This window comes from Gobius niger (genome assembly GCF_951799975.1).
Source record: "Gobius niger genome assembly, chromosome: 20".
NCBI lineage: Eukaryota > Metazoa > Chordata > Actinopteri > Gobiiformes > Gobiidae > Gobius > Gobius niger.
Window position 1 is genome coordinate 13,352,032 of NC_136871.1, and position 25,050 is coordinate 13,377,081.

The window sequence follows — 25,050 nt, forward strand, 5'->3', positions numbered from 1 at the left end:
AAGATTAAAAACACTAAACACTAAAAACAAACAGTTACTGAACCTACTTATTTCTCAGACTGATTAGCCAAAAATGACGCACCTACTGCTAAAACAGTATTATTTACGAAAGACGCTATTTCGGAGGTTAGCTTAGCTGCTGCGCTGACTTGGACCTTAGCATTTTTCTCCACTAAACCCGGATGTAGCGATTTTGGTAAATATTACTTTTACAGCAGTAGGTACAGCATTTTTAGCGGATGGGCCTGATAAATAAGTGTCTTTCGGAAATATTGATTGCGGTAGCTATTGAAGAGTTTTTTTGCTAAACCCAACAGAAGAGAGGGAACTTACCCCTCCCACTTTCTCAAAGAACCCGCCGTGGCTTCCGAAGTGGATGAGCTGCTCGTTGAAGAACCAGGTGAACTTGAGCTCGAGGGAGGGGTCGTGGTTCACCTGGCAGGGCAGCACCACACTCTCCCCCACCGTCACGTCCAGAGTGTTGGGCAGCGAGGTGATGATGGTCGGCTCTGGAACAAAAAAGAATAACGTACATTAAGTCACACATAAAGGTAACAGATTAAAAAGTTATGACAGAAATAGCAGGACTTAAAGTGCATATGACACATTACACACAATTTTTATATAGTTTATATAGTTTTTGTGGTGTTTATAGTTTCACTTCCTTATTGGACACAGTCAGGAAGTGACATAGAAGAAGGTAAACAATTTTAAACTGTTGCCGTGCAATCATGTTATGTCAACGGGAAATGAATGAGTCAAACTGCTATGAATTGTTTCTATGTTTATTTGCTATAAAATGATGAAGATTGCATTGCGTCATAGAAGAGGGCGTGTCTTCGAGGAGGGGGAAAATAGAATCTTTTGGGAAACACAATTTTCCACAGTTTTTAGCCATTTTCTGTTGGAATATGAACTTATTTATCACACATAAATAAAGTCAATTGTAAATCGGGTCCACATGGCTTTTTTACACAGCAGATTGTTCAGTAGAAGTGAAAAAAACGGCAGTCGAAGCTAGAATTAGCATGTAGCACAATGCTAACATGAAGCATCGTGTTATTTATGTACCAATTTGCTCCTCCGCATGTCTTTGTATCTTTATTTGGTAGAAAACTATATTCATAATTCAGCATTTGTTAAAGTAGTTTTTGAATAATTTTAGAAATTGAAGATTGTTTTTCCCCTTAACTGCTTTAAAACATGACCATATATGGGTGACTCCAGAGATGCCGCCTGTACAAGTAGTACAATACTATTGGCCATACCGCCTTTGCTATGCCCAATCCCGTCAGATTCCTGGTGTTTGGGAACACCAGGAAGCCTAACGAATGTAGTGAGAGAGTGAGTGGTTGGTGGTGGTTGGAGGGGCCGATGGCACAGACTGGTTGCCCCCGCTTCCGTCAGTCTACCCCAGGGCAGCTGTGGCTACAATAATAGCTTACCACCACCGAGTATGGAGTGAACGAATAGTGCAATGTAAAGCGTCTTTGCGTGTCCAGAAAAGAGCTATATAAAACCAATGCATTATTATTAATACAACTATCACCTCTCCCAGTTAGCCCCTCCCAAACAAGCATGCATGTTACAAAGCCTAATCGCTCTGGGTAAGAACGACTTCCAGAGTCTATCAGTGGAGCAGGTGAACGAGAGCAGCCTCTCACTGAAGGAGTGCCTGTGCTTCATCACCCGCTCATGCAGGGGGTGGTTGCCGTCTCCATCACAGAGAGCAGTTATTTCTCGTGTTCTCCTCTTCATGACTGACATAACAGACTCCTGATCAGCTCGAATCACAGGAGGCCTTCTTATCTTATTAATCCGCGGAATCCAAACATATTGGATTGAACACTCATTAACATAAAACATATATAGCAGGCATATGGTTTGCATCTCTACAAGTACATCATGTCATCAGAAAAAATAAAAATAAAATAATAAACAACACCTTAATTTCTTGCATTTCTCATTTGAATTATCTCTTTTAAATGACTCAGTACAAGGGCAGGCACATTTGATCAGGCACTACTCTCAGCCCCAAATTATCCCGGCAAATGGCACCACAAAAACCCGGGCCCTTCTATCATTCTTATGGACATGTCAGCCCGAGCTAATGGAAGGATATACGGGGATGGAGCACACACGGCAAACTGGGGCGCGCTGCCACAATAACTGGTATTAGCCAGGGCCAGAGCCGGTCTCTGCGGGACTCCACAGAAGCCGCTATGCGTCACTGTCAAACCCTGCCTTCAGCTCAGAACTACCCCCAGATCAGCCTCCAATTCCCACGATGCACGGCTAGAAAAACAGTAAACATCAGCCAGTGCTTCATTTCAAGCCTGCAGTGCATTACAATGGCTCCACATGGGAATACGCAACCTTATCTGCTCTTGAATGCGAGAATTGGAAGGGAGAATGTGTAAGGACGCGGCAGAGGGGCTGCAGCGCCACCGGCTGCCTCTTGGGGGCGCTGTGATCACTTGGCTGCAATCACAGGGTAAATTAACCATGGCAAACGATCCCTGGACAGGCATAGATTCATGTAGAAAGTGCCGGCAGTGCAGTCTTCATTGCGATTGAATTCGATACTCTCATTGTATTGTTCCCCCTCCCGTTGCCTCCACACTCCTGCATTCGCCTCAGTGTGATTTATTTAGTGCTATTCTGATATCTGGCCAGACCGCTATCAGCACCTGGGTATTGTCATGTACACAATGAGAGCATGTCTGGCATAATGTTGAATAGCAAAAAAAAAAAAAAAAATGGCAAAGGAAGAATGTCAGAGCTATTCAACGCTTTTTTTTTTTTAAATTCTCAAGATCTGAAGTCCACCGCAGGAAGGAAATGGGAAATCTAAAAAAGAATAGGAAGTGCTTCAGAAGGACCAATAGCAGGGCTGTTCTCAAGTGCTTTACAAGAGGAGATGGAGGAGATTTTTGCTCCCCCTCCCCCCCCTTTCCTTGTACAATGTCTGATTTCAACCACACAAAAGATATAAAACACATTTAAGACTTGTATGATATATTGTTATCAGAAATGACAGTTTAGCGCACAATTAGATTTTAGTATTATCTGAAAAATATGCACTGCAAAAAGTCAATATCAAGCACTGGCTTAAATGATTTGAATTGAGGAAATGTATCTCGTTTTGAGTGGTTTTCACACTTTTTTTTTCCTGATCTGACCAAGTTTACTTTACTTGTTTGAGGACATTTCAGACTAGATCTAAGGTAACGCTCGATTGAATAAGAAAGTAAAATTGCCAAAGAGATCCGACTAATTTTCTTACTCCAGTGGAAAGAAAGAAAATTACCTGAAATAAGGATGGAATATTCAACTTTGAATTTTTTTAATCTTATTTATTTCAATATTAGGTATGCATGCTCCCTAAAGCCTTATAGTTTAAAGTTTTATAGCTTGTTTTTAAATCTAAATTCTGTGTTATATGTTTCATGTTTTACTGAGAAATAATCCTAGCTTGTGAACCTGTTCTCAAACAATGGCAATAAAAACTATTCTGATTCTGAAATGAGTCAAAAACATCTCAGAACAAGTGAAATAATATAGGACATATGCCCAACTGCATCTTAACTCGTCAAAACAACTCAAATTTTGATTACTAAGCTCAAATTGAGACATTTATACTCATCTAGTTAGTTACTTTTTGCAGTGTAGGTTGGAAGCAATCATGCTATTTCAGACTGAGAATGACGTATGTTAATTAGTTTTTGTCTGAATAGCTCCCGGTTGAAATATATACTGTATGACAATGTATCATTTGACATGTATCCCGGAGTGTACAGTTAAAATATTCCGTGTGGAGTTTAATCAATATCAACATGTATACAAAAAAATATATATATTATAAAAACATGTATTGCTAAACACTGTTGTAACTGATAAAAACAGAAGATGCTTCAATGGGCTTTTAGACAGAATGTACACAGTCACACACACTGAAATGGCATCAGCAAAATCTCTGCTGTGTGAGGTAAGTTATCCTATGACTTAAAATAATCATAGGACATAGCCATGGGTTTGATACTTGGATAACACTACCACATTGAATAGATCCGAAGAGCTTTGGGGATTGACATTTACCATACTATGATTTATTTTTACTGCAAATCAGAGCAGAGCACGAGAAGCCATCTGTTTCCGCCGCAGACTACATCATCTCCTCGTGTACTCATCTCATTGTGGTTTGACTTTCTGGGCCCTCGCAGCCTCCAGGGATTCTGTGGAACCACCAAGTTGGGAATTCGCAGCCTTATTACTCTCCTCTGTCATCATTTGTGACAGATTATGTGGACGAGAAGGCCATTTATCCCGCTGCATGCTGGGTTCCGAAGCATGATTTGATTGATTTCTATCTTGTCTAATGCCTTGTTACCTACCGCCAATGTCAACACGAGCATGGTAACACACTCACTTAGCAGGGTCAATCAGATCACAGACAAGTGCACATCATGTAGTGAGACAGCCTGGTGCCAGCTGGAAAAAAAAAAAACCTGGTCATCCTCAGCATGATGAAGATAGATACACCGGTTGTGGAGCGTGAAGTGTAAGCTATTGCTGCCACAAGTAGCCTCTTGTAATGCTAGAACTAAAGAGGCACTAAAGAGGTGCTGGGGAGCTCACTTAAGCAGTATTCACGCTTGTGCTGACTAAAATAGTTTTAAGAGTCAAACAATCACATACAGCCCTGACCAAACCTTGTTCAGTGAAGATGGTGGTATGTCTGGCCCTCGTGGCTACCCAGGGCCATATTTGATAGAGATTTTCCTTTTTAAATCTACATCACAAACCTTCTTCCTCTATCAGGCCCTGATAAATGTAAAGGCTCTGTCTGATCTGATGTAAAACATATATTCGACATGCAAATCGCAAAGTACTAAGAGGCAAATGATGTGACGTGGTGACCCCAGATGGAAGACAATGGTTGTTTATCTCCTGTGTGGTGAATCAATAACAGCACATTTTTCCGTGAGCACTGCCACTTCCGCAGCCACATTTTTATCATGAAAGATAAGCTGTCTGAGTCTCCATCTTCAAAATGTGAAGCGTGTTATTTAGAGCTATATTTAGACAACAACAGCAATGTGAAATGTGAGAAAAGACACCTTGTTCCAAACAAGGCTTTGTTCACATTCACATATTCTCCGCTCGATAATTTTCCTTGAGGACGGTCCAACAGATGTAATTTCCTGAAATACATGACAGGTTATAAAGTGTTTACAGCTGCACCTGCTATGCATCCCTACACGGCCTGCACCCCTCGCCAGTCTAACAGATGACTCCCTGACACAGCCGCGCAGTGGGGACCCTCAGACAGTGTGCTCCAATAACATATGTGCGTCCAGAGCCAAGAGAGAGCCGGCAGTCACCAAATGAGTCCTCCTTGGTGAGCTGCGCGACAGGCCTCCAGCCCCACATGCACAGCAGCCGTCATGAATAATGATCTGCCCACATTACCTCCCATGACAGGAATATGCCAGCATGTCTCTTCCTCTACTGTATGCACCACGTAGGTATTCACACACGGAGCACCGAGAATGTGAATCATTTATGACCCATGATGCCAAAGAGCAGCAAACTGAAAGAATTGAGCTGTTTCAAAATAAATTTACCGGGACAAGCACTCCCTCTAGTCCAAATAAAAGCATGTGGATGTTATGCATGGTCATGCATGGTCAATACATTTTCAATGGTCATTCAAGTCTGAAATTCTCTGGACATTTTATTGCTCAATACAAAGCACTGTGTAATAAAAATGATTGTGTCACAATAATCTGAATGTGCCAGATACCGTAAGTGTATAGTGTGGATATGCCTCATTACAACAGTTGTACAAATCTATATTCTGTAAAGATTACACCCAAAATAAATGTACCAATTACACAGTAACACAGTTGCTTCTCAGCAGGTATGTGAATTTAGTACATTCAAATATATTCTGAAGCACACCACTGGTCTCTTTAAAAGTTGCTTGTGCTTCCTCATCTACTTTGAAGAATGATTTTGTCAGCACGTCTCTGATGCAGTCATTGAATGCCATTTATTATGCACTGTTAAATGAAAAGTCTCTCAAGAACAGGCATGACTAGCAGTGGCACCATGTGAACACAGAACAAAGTCCGGTATTCATGTGCTCCACAAAGGCACATCTGCAACCTGCTGTTGTCCCTGACAGGTGGATGCCCATTATTTTTCTATAGGGCTGTCAGGAGTCAGACATCAGCTGTACTTAGCAAAGATGTTATTTGACTGGAATGTCCAGAGAAGAGGTGGGTTGATATACATCCAAAAATAAAATATCCAAACATAATATAAATCAAAACTGGATTTTGGACTTTTTTGAAAGTGACAAAATGAAGTATTTTTGTCCATATCGTTCCGCCCTACTTAAAACCTTCATGCCGACTCTGTCTCACAATAAAATGTTAGTTGTTAGGCTAGAATTGTGTAGAACTATTACATTTCGAATAAAAAGGACCCTGTCTGTGATGTGTGTCAAGTCAGCAAGAAGGCCAAGGGCCACCAAAAACTGGTCTGTGGGCCGCATTTGGCCCCCGGGTCGCACTTTGGACACCCCTGCTATGGAGTGACAACACAAATAGTCAGAAGGAGCTACAGAGCAGAGTGTGTGGCCTGCTGGTCCAGTTATAATAACAGCAGTGATGGTACAGACAATAGAGTGAGCTGTGGTGAATATTTTAGTCCGATTTCAATAAATTAACACAAATTATAATTGATTATGTATTTAGACAAAATAATCATCAAAGTTTGAACAGACAGTTGGTCAAGTTTAGAAAGAGGGTTTGATTTAGTTAAACGCCAGCAAATCACAAATTAGAGAGCACAATGACAGGTGGGAGTTGAATCTGAGACCTTCTTGCTGTGAAGCACAAGTGCTAACTGCTTTGCTACCATGTGAGTTACTGTCAAATTTGATTTGAAGGAGTGCTGCCTGGTTATAATGTCTTTGTTTTAGGAATGTTTCAAATCCTACTCTTCAGGCGCTCTTCAGTGCAGGGATCATAATCTTAAAAGGTGAACAAGCAAAGGCAGGAATAGTTTAAAAAAAGCCTTTATTTTACATGGCTAACTGGATTAAAAAGTGTTTTGGCACCCTAGCGGCTTCACACAATAGAGAAGTGTCCACAGGAGAAAAAAAGGGGATAAAAAAAGGCAGTTGGCTAAAAAAGAAAGGCGCGACCGCTGTGTAAAAACTGGATAACAACATATTTAATTTGCATAAGTCGGTCTACTGACTAGAGATGGATCAGGCCCAGATTACATGTGTGGAAGTCCCATGTGAAAAGAGAGATTGTCCTAAAGCGGATGTAAACCTCCATTGTTAATTTCAAGGGCAACGATTTTCTGAATGAGCTAAATCTCTGATGGCAAAGTGGTCCGGTCTACATGCTAAACTCCCGGCCAGGTCCCAGCATGCCATTGACTACAATCAAGTGTAATTAATCCAATCCCACAGGAGTAGGGCGATGAACAACAACCTTGTTGTACTGTATGCGAGTTGGCTATTCTCATATTGAGCACCCTAATGCCTTTCACCAGGCCTTCGTCTGCATCCATATCAAGTCTATTTAAATGAAATACTGTCATCTCCAATAAACACGGCAGCTCATGAAATTCTTCTCTCGCTAAACAGGTTTTCAATCCTCTACAAAATAACACATGCAAATTGCCCCATACCATTTTCCAAACAATATATATTGTGACAGACGAATGAGATCATATTCAGAACCATTTGTACATAAGCAGCAGAAAGCAGCATTAATGTGGCACGATGGAGGAGAAACAGCAGAGGAGGAGGCTGTAAAAGAAGATTAGATTCCTTTGTATGACGAGCTGCAGACCTGACACATAACTATTGGTGGAAAATAGTTAAGTGGCACTGATTCAATACTTTTCCTATTGCAATGAGAGAAGGACAACTACTCCATGTTGTCATTGATCAATCCAAGACCTTTCAGACCCGGGTTTAAGATGTAGAGCAACAACCCATTATGTCAGACTTTACATGTAACAGAGTAAGTCCGTTTTCACTTCCTTAAGCTCTTAATGTTGAACATCTCACAGCAATTATCAGGAACCCAAACATAAAACTTTCTGTAACTTCTCTCTCGGGTTAAACTACGCTCTTTTCCCAGATCTTTTTTTTGTTGTTTTTTTCACGTATCAGCAGAAGTGAGCTCACGGCCTGTACAGAATATACACAACCATCCACCATATAGTTGATAGTTAAAACTTAATAAAGAATAAATAAATGAAAATCTGAAAATAATTATTACCAGACATTGCATACTCCTGTAATTGTTCTTTTTCATTCTTCGCTGAGTTTCATGTTTACCATGTCATATCTACAGTACTGGCGCAGGCCTAAATAGAAACTCTGACACTTTCTTTCTCCAGTGCAATTACGCATCATTCCCAGACTCGTTCCTGGAGGCACTGTCTATAGAGCAAAGTGAGCATCAGCAGAAATGAACAGGCCTCCTTGACATGATCCACATTCATTCATATGACACGCTGTTTTCTGCCATTCATAATTCAACACAAAAGAGCCATAGTTGAGATAGTTGCTTCCTGCTCACACACACCCACAGAGCAAAATCCAATAGAGTTTATCAGCAATGTTTTGCATGATTAGCAAAGCATTCAATAAAAACACAAAAGCATGAATTGATGCATAGATAAATTGGTTTAGAGAGAACACACACTCACAAAAAAGTGTGCAATTCTAAGAGAGAATTTTGCATGATCATTTTTGCGGCGGACAGATGAGGATTTGGACTCAGAATTTGATTGCCTGCAGCGTAATTATGAAAAAAACAAACAAGAAAAACCAGGGGAGATTTCAGGGACCAGACAAGGCGGAAAAAAGAAAGAAAAGAAGGAAGAAAAACAGTCACAGTCTTTAAGCTAACGTTGTCTTAGCATTTTTTCTACAACATCTGCAAGAGTTACACTGGATTTAGACAAAGAGAAGCAGCACAGTCATAACAAAAACTCTTGACCTCTCAATCACATTAAAGTATATGTCTAAAAATAAAAACACAGCCTGCTCCCTGCAAACAACAACAGACTTCTGCAACTGATACTTCTCCCATCCTCTGTACAAGTGGGACATTCTGTTTGGATACATTTATTACTTTATTCCCTCAAAACCTTGTACATCTCTATCTCTCTTTTTATTCTGCACCATTTCATGCAGCCTATAAGCTCATGAAGATCAAATTAGAATCAACACATTTTGCAAAGAACTTAATAGTTGTAATTTAGTTTTTTTTAAATTAGTGATATTACTGACAGCGTAGTCATCCTTGACAGTGAGCTGCAGTATTACGAGACAGTCACACTAGGGGTACGCAGCATTGTAGCACAGCGGTTAGCGCTCGTGCTTGACAGCGAGAAGGTCCCTGGTTCGATTCCCGGCCGGAGGGGGTCTGTCTGTGTGGAGTTTGTATGTTCTCCCTGTGTCTGCGTGAGTCTCCACTGGGTACTCCTGTGTCCCCTACCACTAAAAACATGTACAGTGGGAGTAAGTGAGTGAGTGAGTGAGTGGGTGAGTGAGTGAGTGAGTGAGTGAGTGAGTGAGTGAGTGAGTGAGTGAGTGAGTGAGTGAGTGAGTGAGTGAGTGAGTGAGTGAGTGAGTGAGTGAGTGAGTGAGTGAGTGAGTGAGTGAGTGAGTGAGTGAGTGGTTGCAATAGTAGCTTATCACCATTGAGTATGGTGTGAATGAATAATGACTACAGTGTAGTGCTTTGAAAAACTTTGTAATACAGGCTTGTAAAGCGCAATACGCGTAAGCCATCATTATTATTATGTTGTTATTTTTAGTACAACTTAACTTTCAGTCTAAATGCAGAAAATCACACAGGTTATATTGCTTATTTTATTTTATTTTATTGACCTTTAAATAACCAGGATAGTCTCACTGAGATTAACAATCTCTTTTTCAGAGGTGTCCTGGGCCCCTGAGATGGATCCTATTGTACATGCTTTTAGTGGTAGGGGAAACCGGAGTACTCGGAGGAAACCTACGCTCGATACGCTCTAGATGTGTTCTTACCTGAGCTTAGACGAGTTAATGCGTACCTGTGTGGTCTTAACGCGTGCACGACTGAGCGCACTTACAAGGACCAGACAGGTACGCATCAACTCGTCTAAGCTCAGGTAAGAACGCATCTCTGTATGGAAAAACGGTGGCCTGTTCCTTTAAATTATCTGCCTACAGTAAACACATACAAACATTTCAACCTTTACCAACAATTTCACCTCCGTATGGTGTATATTGATTGTCATATTTTACATTGCATCTCTGCTTGCTCCTCTGTGACAGTAGAAAGTTTGGCAGCAGAAAACGCCTACAGAATGCCATACATAATTGATTCTTGGGGTCACTGCAGATACAAGTTGGTCCCACAATCATAACTTAAACATTTTAAAAATAACTAAATAAAGTGGGCAGCCTCATATACGAAGAACTGACATGGATACATCCCCTGAAGGCTTGTTAACAAAGCACAAACTGATACATAATGTAAATGTTTCACTGTTTCACAAATATATTTCAATTTTTAGAAACAATCCAATCATTTGTGTGGATTGAACTGATAATACAGTCGCCCCAGGCTTCGGAAAAGTGCAGTTGTGCACCCAAACAAGACCCTGAGCCTTGAGAAGCACCGGGGGAACTGGGACAACACAGCCCTCCCTGTAGAACAGAGCACCTTACCCATGTAAAGCAGCCGCACACCTTTTATGTACAAGGCATGAACTTTTTTTCCCCCACGGCCTCATATGTCGAGGATCAATAATTCCATAAATCTACCCAGAGGGAGGTCAAGCCATAAAAAAATAATAACCCAAATGAACCGAGCCACCTCAGACAGAAACCAGGTCAAAGTGAGGCTATAGTTCAGTGAATAATGTCAGCAAATCTCCCAGGAGGCAGAGGAGGTGCAGAAGAATATCCCCGCTGGAAATGGGGCAGAAAAAAACAGCAGCGTGCACAGAATAAAGCCGCTCAACGCACCACAATTTATACCCCTGCACACATTTATTTTTAACGAAGTATAATACGTCACGGGAGCTGTCCACAAATGCGTTCCCCGGCAGCACAAAACTACAAGACCATAGTTTAATGCACCGACAGAAGTTTTAAGGCTTAGTCACATCTGTTAACAGGTCCTATGTCTATAAGCATCACAGCAATGGAAGAAGCACTTTTACTCCTTGCAGTGTTAAATGTGCAGGCCTTGTTTTTTACAAGACTATTGTGTTGTGGACAATATTTGGGTTCGAGCAGTGCCTGGTCTTAGTTATTTATCGCAGTAATTGTTAAAGCAGGTCCTTGGCACAGCACTAAATGAACTCCCCAATATAATGAAATGATTACAGCCCAACAGCCGCACACTAAAGCACTTATCATCAGTTATTTAGTGCAACACTGTAATTATGCCATGCCAAAATGCTTTTAAATTTGCGACTGACATTTTGTTTGCAGTATTTTGTAGATCCACTGAGACCGTACAGAGAGGATGATTATGGCATTTATCCTTCAAAAAGAAAATCCGATGATACATTTTCAATAACATAAGAAAGCCCTGATTTATATTGTGGTGTTGTGTAATAATTGGCCCCACATAACCAGTCCGCTACATTTGTTTTTGTGTTTTCGGGATGTTTAAATCTGTGCGAGATTCATCAAGTGAAAATAATCCTTTGATTGATCTAATTCTCTATTGCGTCAGACATGCATGTAACTTTAATCAGAGTTACATTATTGTGGGTTTTCACAAAGCTGGGAAAATAACTTACCTTTGACCGTGAGGCTGCCCGTGCTGCTCGCCAACCCAAACTGGTTCCTGGCCATGCAGGTGTACACGCCCGAGTCAGACTTGGTCGCGTTCCAGATCCGCAGGTTGCCGCTCTCCAGAATATTCACCCTGGGAAGAGCATTTTTACCATGGTTAGCTTGTATGGTATAAAAACAAATAAGTCTTCCGGTTACTAAATAAAGTATGATGAGAAGCATTCATGTACACCTACAATTTCACATTCTCACTATAATTGGACTGCAGCGCCTCTTTAGTCATCAAGAAAGACAATTCTTAGAAGTGTAATCCCAAGTTGAGAACATCCTTGCTTTGTCCAAATCATCAGTGAGTAACTTTATGCACTGAGTAGTAAAGATTTCAGAAATATCTTTGACTGGACTGTGTTAATTGAGGTCAGGATGTTTCACCTCTCTCTCCAAAGGCTTCTTCAGCTCATAAGTCAATAGATAATACATAATACATGGGTGAAGTAAACAAGCTGGACACCTCAAATTTTCTGGATTATACTGTGAGTCGCACTTTTTTCATAGTTTGGCTGGGGGTGCGACTTATAATATAATCAGGTGCGACTTATATATAAAATATCGAATTTCACATGTTTGTTATTTTCATAGACAGCCGCTAAAGGGCGCTCTAGGCTTGTGTACCAGGAACGAGTTCGCAAATGGGTGCTTGAAGAACGTGCTGCTTGTAAACAGTGCAGTTACGCCTCCGTGCCCCGGTAGTTGCCAAGGCTGGTGCGACTTATACTCCAGAGCGACTTATAGTGTAGAAAATACAGTATTTTGTCCACCCATGTCTTATCATTTGAATTACGAGCTGAGGAAGACTTCTAAACTCAATCAATCCAGGCCTGTGGACGAAAGCAGAAAGATCTTTACTACAATGGGAGAAATTATCAACGACTGAAAAAGGCTGCACAAACTTTCGGCACTGATCTGTGTGAGTTGCATTATTTGTGGGTCAAGGCTGACAAAGCAGAAGAATACACTGCAGTGCACAGAGGAGGACTTCTATAGCTTTAATTAAGTTCCATTTGTCATTTGGCGGATGACAATGCTGACATATAGAGCTGCTTCCTCTGATGATGAATACAGCACTGTATAGTCCACATATAGGACAATGGTGCGTCTCTCTGCCCTTTACACAATAGCCACAAGTTCTTCAAAAAGGGCAAAGGGCCTTAACTAAACTTGACATTTTCTAAATAACAGGCAGAGATGTAAATTGTGCCCTTGAAGCAGAGCTGCAGAGGGAAATCAAGGGTTGCCCAGCTCATCACAGCGCACTGCATTTTAATTGTGCGAATGCTGTGCTGAGTGGGCAGGCTGAACAAGCGGCACAGCCCCGGTCAGATGTGAGAAAAGGGAATGATGTGTGTCCACTAAACAGCTCTGTTCACCAGCAGGATCGAAAATGTTTCTTTCTCAATCTTCAATCTTAAATTAAGCTTCGGAAATTAAGCAAAGGCCATGAAGATTTACCAGTTTGCTCCAAATAACAACGCATGCTTTTGAATATGTATGTTTTTTTTACTGACACTATAGAACACAGCCTTACACTACAAAGGTACAGTAACAATTTCCTCCTCCATTGTTTTTCTTTGTTGACGTCTGGTATTTTGCATTTAACTCCGCGCGCTGGAGAACTGGCGATACAGCGCCACACCCCCACTTCCAGTGCTATACGTACAAAGAGCCTTCTTCAAGTGCGCTGCCGATAAGAAAGTGCAGAGACAGTGTATTGTAAGAGAATCTACCCCACAAACCACATGCTGAGTGGAGACATTCTATCAGGCAGATACAGAGCAAAGTGCTGAATACAATGAGCATCACTCACACGAGGTGCATATCACCAGTTAGTGGCATCAAAGCAGGAGCCTGATAAATTTAGGGGAAATTGCCCATTAAACAGGGCCAGGATGTTACAAGTGACAATAACCCCGAGCAGAGTAAGCACAATCACTGCACCCCACTGCTGCCACTGCAGATATCAATGCAAAAACCTGCCCTGATGGCCAAACTAAAAACCCTATGTAAGCACTGTCCACTTTAAAACAACAGCAAAGTTTCTTCTTTTACTTTTTAACGAATGTGGTACAGTCAAAGCACCATAATACAACAGCAGGAGCGAGAACTGGCAAATAAAAAACACTGCATATTGCCGTATTTCAACCAACACACTAGGATCAAGGTGTACCGCTATAGTTGGAAATAAACTAAACTAAACTAAAAGGTGAGAGCAGGTTTACAGGATGGATTTTACATCAGAACACCACACGTCACAGTAAAGATGCTGCAAAATCACTGTTTGCAACTGAACTCAGAAATATGCCAGTGTCAAAGTCAATCAGTCAATCCATCAATCAATCACATCTTTATTTCTATAGCACATTTAAAAACAAAGGGCAGACTAAAAACAACTGTATGTATAGTAAGTAAGTGCCAATATAAAACAATACAAATAATGCACGATGCAATTGGACAAAATGAATAGTTGTGAACCAGTGGAAACATATCCTTATTAGAAAATGATTGAGCGCAGTCAGATCTAAAAGGCTGGCTGTTTGGACAATGGTCCTGACCGTTCAGAGGCCTCATAGTGCTTTGCCAAAGAACACAGTGAATCAAACTTGAACCCAACATGTTTTTGATGTTGCATGTTGCTTATAAGCTGAAACGTAGTAGTAGATAGATCTGACTGGTGAGCCACTGAAGTGCAAAGTGAGGAAAACCAAACCCTTTAGACGCAGTAAAACTAGAACTAGAAGTGATGACCTGCTTTAGGGCAAACAGCACCCAGCTCGATACAAAAGGTCAGAATAAGTAAATACCTGCATTCATGCTCTCTGCCGCATATGCCCACTAGAATCCTCAGGGACAACAGCATCATGTGACTCTGCAGCATGGATTACAGATTGGAGATATGAACACGTAGGTACAATAGCTCTTGTGCGGAGTGGAATCCTCAGCGGTCCTCCTGCGCCGCGAGGCACTTCCTGCGCATCCAACACATTGTCTACTTCTGTTGATGCTTCATTCACATTGAGCAGCCTTTATTCCCCTTTAATGGAGAGAGTGAAGCAGACTGGCTGTCTACATGAGTGGAGCATTTTAGTCCAAAGATAATAGAAGAGCAGCTGGGGTCAAACACACAAGTCAATGGAGGGGTGGTTGAATACAAGATGATACGCTCCTCACACCTCATTCGAACTTAACAGCGCGTGATTCTCCAGAATAAAAATCAGCACTGTAGAATTGAGCCAGCATGTGTGAGGGTTTTTGTGTGGAGCACATGTTCTTTCTATTTCTGGGAAGGCATCTTTCTCTTCTTGTTCAATACTTCTGTCTGATTTCCTCTCTTCTAGTGGAGCACAGACAATATGTGACCGTTACATTTTAAGGATGAGGCATTCTCACTTTACCTCCAACAGGCCATGTATCAATAATTCACAGGAGAGAAAGAACACAAAGTGGCACTCTTTTATCCTGCTTCACAAGGCTTTAAAGGATATTCCAATAATCCTCCAAAAGGATACTATTATTTTGAAAGGAGCTTTATGTCCAAATGCACTGGAGTAATCCCTCCAAACACATACTGCAGGTGTGTGTTTCAGAGAGAATCAAGTCTCAAGCTGGTGTTGAGGGTTGCAAATGGGCGAAGTCGACCATACATTTCCGGAAATGTTCTGGAAATTGTCATTGGCTAGCTGCAACACTGTCAAAATGCAAACATTATATTTTCAAATTTTTCATTGAACAAACGATTAGTGAACTCTTTACTCAGTTACCCATTAATTGTTTTTGAACCGTAAAACACCTCCTACAAGAAGTGTGAGGCTCCACATTGTCGAAACATAACAGAACTTTCCTAAACCTAAATTCTGCTCTACTCCTTCCAAAAAGTGGTGGGACAGGTGACAAAGTTGTATATAATAATGGTTTTGTTTTTTCACACTGTAATTGCTTAAACTCAGATCATGACAAACAGTGACCGATTCTGTACGAGGGGTGGGCGGGGCCTGTTTCTGACACAGAGCTGCATTAAACAGAAAAGACTTAAATTATAGAACAATCCAGACTCTTAAAATAATGTAATATTGTAATCAAATCAAATCAGATTCTTACGCTGATATCTTTCTGTAAAGAAGCAGCCTTCAGTTCCCTGTAAATTCCCCAAAATTCCGATGGAAAATGTATCTGACATTGAAAATTCCAAGAATTCTACATATTACCTATTGAAGTACAGACCTCTACTTAAAGAGGGGGTATTCTGCTTTTTTCCAATCACATAGCACGAGTCTATATCACACTACAATGATGACCAAACCTTCTGTTGGTCTGTAAATGCAGTAAATTAGAATAACTGCCTTGTATAAAATTGCTCTCTCAAAGTGGCTGTAGTGAATGTCTTGAAATATCATATATATGATATACCATCAGTGGGGAGGGGGTTCTGCTGAGGAGCAGTGGTTGGTTACTCGGCTGGTGACGAAAGCTCGGAGGCGTCTCCAGGAGGTGGGGGCGTTCCTAGGAGGACTCAGGCAAACCTATCCCTAAAATGGCTGCCATCAGAGTTTTTACAGATTACTCAAAAATACGTGAATGTGCCAAGGCAACACTTCAGGCATGTTTTTAATGAGGGAATGACACAATAACATGATGTAAAGCTTGAAAAAGTCCATTTTGCATAATACCCCCCCTTTAAAGGTCTTGTAAGGATCATGCAAAATCGACATTTTGGTGCTATTAACCATGTAATGCTAATTCCTTATCAAAAAAAAAACCCAGAGTGTTTTTTGGCTTCATTCACACAGTTCTCAGCAATCCTGCTGAATCCTGCTCTGAGCAGCTGCTCCACCTCCTCCTGATAAACGACCGAGTTATGACACTATTTCTGTTGTAAGAAAGAAATAAAGAAAAAAAAGGAGGGAAATGCCCGAGTTGTCCGCGCCGCGCTGTCCCTGCAAATTAAACACACACACCCTCAGAGCGTCCGAACAGATGTCATGTTTGCACCGAAGGTTGTGAACAAAGAGCTCTTTCTAACCGATTCTGGACACCTGTTCTTTTTCTTACCTAACGATAATGTCTCCGCTACGAGAGGCTACAGGATTCAGCAATTATCATCCAAATAATGTTTGTCTGTGACTGTCTCTTCACTGATGGATGCTTGGTGAACCTTGGCCAGAACCAAAGTGGATGAACTCTTATAACCAACGTGATTCCCACAATAACAACACGGCCAGAGCGGTGGGTAAATCAAAATGCGTGTTAGCGTGTGTCAACTCCTTATAACTACATTGTGAAGTTACTTCACTTTTTGCTGTGATATTTATATTTCTACTACTGCTCAAGTTGCATGGGCGGAGAGGGGGGTGGAGTTAACTGAATCCAAGCGTCTTGTCTTCCGGGTTGGAAAAATACCTCCAGAAAATACTTCTATTTCTCACAAAAATTAATACTGCGTAGAGGTACAATATCATATAACTGCATATAGTTTACTTTGGAATGACTAAAATAGCATGGTACAGATCCTTTAAAACTAAGCAATTTGTAACTTTATATTTGTAATATGTAACTACCATCTCAGTTACTTTACATTCTTTTCACAAAAAGTTATTCTTGTAAACCTCACTACAATCAAAAAAAGGCACTTGAATCGCTTCCATGTGATGTTTCATTTCAACATATTTTCTCTTTGATCAGTTTGATAAATTCTACATCCGGAGAGGGACTGTCACCACCCAAATAACAAGTGGTGAAAAGGAGGAGAGCAACAGCTTTGAACTTGGGGAAGAGTGGGTTGAAACGCGGAGGCAGCAGCTGGAGCCTCCCAAAATGAAAAGGCTTCTGATCGTTTCCACAACAGGCTGGATGCAATTGAAGAACTATTAATGTTTCCAAAAACTGCAATCAATGTAATAAAATAACATAGTATCTAACAATTACAGAATGCAAGTAAATTAGACAAATACAATTGTACAATTGTGGTTAAAATTGTATTAGTGAACGTGGCGTGGACAATAGGAGGCGACAGTCGCATTTTCCACTTGTTTCACCAAATAATTCGCCTTCTAGCCCACATTACCACACAGCTTTAAACCCAATGGGCTAAATGGAAACCGAGGAGAAATATTGCATTTTCATGGCCTATTGCTTGGCCAGAAAAAACGTGGATTTGGTTTCATTAGAATATATTAGGAGTGTAATGCTCAGCTATCTCACGGTTCGGTTCGGTTTCTAATAAAGCTTCTTTATAATAAAATGTGTCTCTGGGCTCACAATGCAAAGCAATATATAAAACAAAATAGTGTAATCAAGTAAAACAAGAAAGAACGCACTGGATATAGTCACTGAGATATGATTCTACCCACTGTAGTGCTCTTGGAGACAGATTGTAATTGCTTAGCTTCCTCAGTAGCACAGAGTGGTTGGCTGTAGGTCCAAAAACACGGCACCCACGACCTCGCCCTTGTCCAGCTTTACCTTCACCACCTCTTAAAGGTACTCTTTTGTGTAGGGTTTCCCTGAAAAAAACAATGAAATAACAGACAGCCTTTAATGCTGAGACCTAGCTATTTCATGTTGTGGAATACAACACAAAGAGGCTGAGGTCATCATATCCTCTGAGATGGCACGGGGGCGGAGCCAAGCTTGAAGTGTTGATCTATGCTCTTGACTGCTTTAAAAACCCTGAAGTCAGAGAGGGGTGGGGCCTGGTGAGATAAATTGAGAGGCAGTCCTCCTCAGATTCCCCACAGTGTGCCGCGATGGAGAGAAACGGCCTTGTCAGCCACATAAATCAAGTCCAGCTGTGCCGCGTGGACTCGGCATCCTACAACCTGCAGAGTTTCTCAGATCCACCGCTCCCGTTTTCAGATCTCTGCGCACCACTGCATCAGTATTGTATAGATAAATGCCCTGATTGTTGTTTGTTTGTGCAAACGTCAGTTCCAGGGTTAACGCTCAATAAAAAGTTGTTCAATCTATTTTTATTCCCCATGCTGAAGCTAATATAGCATGGACACCTGAGCATTTACTCTTGACAATTCTTCAATGTAGGTGTAATTGATATTGATTTTGGCCAGTAGTCTCACCTTGATGCATGGTCATTAGCCCCGCTTTATGCTGCACCACATAGCGGCATGATAGGAGATGATCACCCAAAAGATCGTTGTTTTACATTGCATCAATCTGCTTAAACATTACGAGTATTATTGAGTACCATATATCTTTAGAAAGATACATGAACAGAACATGTAATTTGGTAGTAGTTTTAATATACTGTATAGTTTTATTGTATCATTGTTTGGAGCTGGCACAAAGAATGAACTTTGTTGCTTGAAAAATAGCAACACAGGACAGCAATCAGATTGAATGCAAAGACATCTGTACATTACTTCAACAAAAAAGAAAAAAAAAATAGTGCTTGTCTTGCTCTACACGCACACATGCTGCAACAGTGTGTGGTCTCGGAGGACACAGGCACCAGCGAAGATTAAATGTAGTGTAAAATGTGCCTTTTTGATGAGGAGGTGTCTTGATGAAGCCGGCTGATCGAGAAGCTGTTAATTCCCTCCCTGCAGATGCGCATGTGATTGTGCTGTAATTGCGTTGTGAGCGGAGGGCCAACGCTCACGTACATTGGAGCGGTCCGCTGGGGGCTGCTGGGACTGCGCGTGAGGCTTTCTTTAATCACAAATTGCTCTCCAGGTTTATTCCCCTCCACAGATATTCATCTCTCCACATGCACTGAGGGATCCCTTCAGGAATAAAGAGCACACATGTTCTGCAGGAAATTGTCAGAGGAACCAAGATGGATTACTCATGCTGCGCTGGCGGATTCTCACTTTGAAAAATGATATCAACCACGGTCCCACGGATAAAAATAATCCCGAGTGAGGGCTACGCAGGACGCACACGGCCAGAGAGGGCTCAGGCCTAATCTGAGCACATATCAGAGAATCACTCTATCTGTGACTGGCCTGTACAGTGGAATATTTAGCCAACTACAAACCCTTTTGGAATAAGGGATAATGAATAGTGCAGTCATTCTTCAAGTATCTGTGTATTTCCTGCCGCACAAGATACTATAGAATACTGTGACAGGTGGCATCAAAGCCTTTTATAATCAGGAGCCTGGCAGCTCCATCCCAGCTCCTGCCAATGCAAAACACCACTGTGTATTTGTGCAAGGGACCATACCTCTGTCAGTCAGCCCCATGGCAGCTGTGGCTACAGTTGTAGGTTACCACCACAGGAGAATTCATGAATGATTATGTTATTAAAGGGATATTTCAGCATTTTTGACATAGGACCTTTTCTTTTTAGTTCCTTATATTTGAAGAGTTTAGTGGTGCTAGCCTAGCGCATGTCTATGGTAACTAGTAGGTCAATCACTTAAAACACCAGACTACCCACATAAATGTCTGTGTTGACTGATTTTTTTTTTTTTTTTAAACCAATTTGCATTTAAAATTTAAAATAACTTATATTTGAGCACATTGCCGGATCTACAGTAGATTGTTTACGGCCGGAATTACTACACATGGAATTCATGTGTAGTAATATATATATAATATACATATATATATACACACATAAACATCTACAACTCTCTGGATAACTAGGAAATTATGCCCTATGTCAAACATCCTGAAATGTTCCAATATCCATTAATCAATATGCAATATGTTGCATATTGATTGATGGATAATACAAGGAATGCCTTCTATGGGATTTAGGGTGTCACAGCAGTTCTCAGCAGTCCAAAATGATTTATCCATAAAGTGACCAGCTTTGACTCTGTATTGCCTCTGCATGTTGTCATAGAAGAGTCTAGGATTTGACCAAAGCACAACACACACACACAAGGAGAACAACCTGAGACGTTAAAGTAAGTAAATTGACAGTCAAATTCGAACAAATTTTTCCCTATCGGGCTCTCCTCCCGATCCTTGTGTTTCCTGCAGATGTAAAGCAGTAACACAGAAGAAGCCTGAGAAACTACGCACAAGTTCCCCATGTGTAAATGAGGAATTAGTGTTTCCTACTCCCAGAGTATCTGCAGCATCGTTCAATAATATCTGTTTTGTTTATGCAAAGCTGGAAATCCAAAGCAGAAGAGAAGCAAGTGTACAGAACATGAACAGAATGTATTTTCAGTGTTGGATATTTAAAATTTTATTAACACACATGTCAAGCGTCACCAGACTCGTTCTGATCAGTAACAGCACTAAAACTACAACTTTTACTTGTAGCGTTTCCTAAACCTCTTCACTCACATCTGTGGTGAGTTGAAAACTGTGCCAAGACAAAAACAACTATTTCTATGTAACATTAAAATAAACTGCAGCAATCATTCAATACAGAAGTACATTCTGGATCCACCTCCTGAGTTTAAAATCAGCCAATAGAATTACATTCACCAGCTCAGTCGAATGAGTCAGAAACATGTTTGGATAGATAAAGCATTTGCAGAGCAGAGCTGTGGATTTGTGTGCTCACTGGCGTATAATGCACAGCTGCCTGCATAAACCAAACTCTGTAGCTTCTTCCAAGGGCTGCTCTTCCATGTGGCTGTTTAAAGATGCAGGTGGGAGGTGGCTCTGGCAACAGGGAGTGCACTACACCTTTATCAATAGGTACTTTACATTCCTATAAATAGCATGAAATAAGGTGCATAACTGGTTAGCAATGAGGATGTTTTTATGTGTGTTTTGTTCAAATTAACTAAGGAAGCTTAATTGCATGGATGAAGTAAAGCACGATTTTCAGTGCAGTCCACATGACAAAAATAAGTAAAACAAGTAATCTTTTCCGTGAGTCATTCAACAACAAACGGCTTTGGCTGCATAACAAGTCGAACCCTAAATAGTTTTATAATTAATCCAAGAAAATATTGTGTTTTTTTCTGGCAAGACAGTATAATTAGTCACCAAGGTTGCCGCTGAAATGGAATGAAATTGAAATGAATTGGAAAAAAGTCAGTGTTTTTTATCGATCCAATCACAGATCACGTCTTTCAAATCCCGCATCATTCAGATTAGAACTATATACTTATCTCACCTGGAGTTAACAGGTAGTTCACCTATTGATGTGGCAAAAGATGGTGCTGTTTCTCCGACTTTGGTGTGATGTTTATTAGTTCTTTTTACATCTGTGTGTTTGGGTTATCATAATTGTTTTGTCGAGGACATCTCATTTATTTCTCTGATGTTTAATCAGCCCGTCAATCATGCAGAGATAACACCCTTCTTCGTGTAGAACAAGAAAAGACTTGTCGTCTGGCTGACTGGGCAAGCACAATTCACCAGACATTAATAAATGATCATTCAATTAAAGTGATATTCAAAGATGTTAAAACAAGCTTTCTAATAACTGAAACAGCTTGACATTAAACTAAACAGGCCTCTGCAACAGTAACTTGACTCACACAGCTCATTTAATGAGTGCCACCATGAATTCCATTCGGTCCCATTAATTCCGATCTCACCAAAAATGATGTGACAAGATACTCGATGAGACTTTATTAAAATCCCGCTTAAAAATAACACCATGAGCACAGATAGACGGCGATAAGTGAATTAATCCAAAGTTGGCCGCCCTGCCTGCTGCACAGTTTGGGAGATTTCCCCGACACTGATTCTAGGTGGAGGGCGTCTGGCACAGCAGATGGGCCTATAAACGGGATCACTCTGCCAGACATCTCTCATCTACGTGACAGACATGCTTATTCGCTCTGCCAGTGGAGGGTGGATATATAATATGCATAGGGAGGAGCGTATTGCGGTGATAGCCACTTCATATTAAGCACTAATAGAGCATTCGACAAACTGGACACACACACACACACACATACACACAGCCTCTCAATGAGATACTTGTTACTCTGAGATTACGCCTCAGATACTAGCTGTCACCGCTGCACCAGAGACGAGGATGATGTGAAACGGCTTACGGCAGTTGGAGATATTCACTCGCCCTCTACTCTGATTAAAGTCATGCACGCAGTCATTAATCTGTCAAGAATCAGGCAAAAAGTGAAGAATAAACCTCCTGGATTTATTTGTGATGAAAAGAGATGCATGACTGAAGGCAAGAGCTGTCATCCACTTCTCCTACAATAGGTTGGCTTTTTGCGTTACGATGAGCATATTAATATTATAAAGTAGCAGTTTGGGAGAATTGCAGAAGTTTCTTGAAAACGGTTTCAACTAAGTGTCAGAAATTAAACTTTAGCAAAAGTTCAAGTGGTGTCTTACATTAATTACTGTTATGACTTTCTGTTATTTCTTTTTCAAACTATTGCCTTCAGAATAGACCTGCATAATTATGGGGGAAAAAAACACATATTTCTTTGACAAGTACTACTATACAATTGCGGAGAGAAGTGCACGTTCACAGTGAAAATCTTATAATATCCAAGAGCATTAACATATGAGAGAAGACAAAAATACAGCTAAACTAACACTTACAGAAGTCTGAAAATCAGGACTAACACATTTTAAACAAAACAAGCTCCCATATTTTGTTTGCAAAGTACATTACAAAAATAACCCTCCACAATTTGCTAATTGGAATGATTCAAATTTCGATTTAGATTAATCACTCCCTAAAGATTAAGTGTATTCTAAGTTTCTTACTATGAGGTTTCCACTATCCAAACACTGGGGTATGTTAGAGAACGAGGCAAATACTACAATTACTGGCGTGATAAAAATACTACATCTGTTTTGTTTTTCATTGTGAAATAAAGGCTAAAATAACATTTCCAAAACAGGACGAGTTATTTCCTTCTAAACATGTAATAAAGGATTATACTGTTTGCTTTTATCCCCAAATATGTAAAACAAATCACAATAAACGCCTGTTTAAACGTAGGAGGCTGAGTCTTATCATCTCTGAGCAAGCCGTCCATAAACAGTGGATGTGAACACAAGCCAGACCAGACACCAGACACGGCTGCTCTGAGGTTTCCAGAGACTTTGTTTTTTTGAAACCATTGTAATCAACAAATTTTCAATTTAATAATACATTTGGTGTGGGGATTAACTTGTCTGCAAAACTGTTCAATCATTTTTTAACAGAACTTGGATCACACAACTTGTTGATGGAATGTATTTTTGGGGAACTTTTCTTCAGTGTGCAAAAAAAAAAAAAAAATCACAGATGTCATCTACAAATGCAGATGAGCAGATTTGGGGGATGAATGTGTCTTACAGCAATACTGCAGACATAAAAGGAGAAATAATCAAACTTTATACTTTATACCGATACTGGGATTTGAGTATCTGCCGATATCCGATATTTCCCGATACCAAGTGGATACAATCTAACAAGGATCACTGGACTTTTCTACACTAAATATCCTTGGGTATATTACAGGCTTTAGGTTACATTAATATAAACAACTCACATACATTGGTTTGTGAATGAGAGTGAATGGGTGACTCTTTGGGCCGGACAAAAGTAGAAAAGCGCTCTATAAGTTGAGGCTATTTACCATTTTACATGAGGTGATCTGATCATTACAAATATGTTAGATCAGTTATTTCTTTATTAGGCTACTTTAGGTATTTCTATCATAGTTTCTGACCCAGCTTTGATTAGTTTTCGTTAGCATTGGTGTTAGCTCCCGTTAGCTTCTGATTCTGATGCTAACCACGGAATTTTGCGTGACGATCAGAAACACATTTGTGGAGGTTAAAACTAACTAAAACATACAGCATGCCCATATTCACATAGATTTAGGTGGCAAAAGTTGTGTTTTTAAGGCGTTGAGAGCCAAAACTGGCATCGGTTCAGTATCGGATCAGTGCATTCCTAGTGAAAATGTGTCCGTCACCACACTGTTTACTGATTTGTACCAGCTGATGGCATTTGGGGGCTGTCCCTACGGGCTCATTGGGCTAGATAGCCCCCCCCCCCCTCTTTCTCCTATGCCCCCCCATGCCGGCCTGTTGCAGGAAAACAGGGGCTGCTGCTACGAAGATGGATTGCATAGCCGCTGACATCAGTCCCCTTCCTGCTCCAGCCACTCTGGAGTGTTAACGCAATTACGGCAATTAATCTTCGACAAAAGGGGTTCACTGTTTGCCTGATGGTTTCTCACCTCTCTGTACGAGTGACCAAAGGAACAAAGGAGCACATGCAAAGTCTCTAAACGGAAAATTGTCCAAAAT

The 25,050-nt window shown here is 40.7% G+C and overlaps 1 protein-coding gene across 1 annotated transcript in view; it reads right to left on the bottom strand.

The window, feature by feature from the left end:
• cntn4 (contactin 4) overlaps window positions 1-25,050 on the bottom strand; it is a 149,090-nt gene that overhangs the window by 20,680 nt on the left and 103,360 nt on the right. Inside the window, exons 12-13 of the mRNA XM_079578548.1 lie at window positions 11,845-11,972; window positions 334-509 (exon numbers count right to left, since the gene is read on the bottom strand). Coding sequence (XP_079434674.1) covers window positions 334-509; window positions 11,845-11,972 — 304 coding nt within the window. The remainder of the gene's footprint in view (window positions 1-333; window positions 510-11,844; window positions 11,973-25,050) is intronic.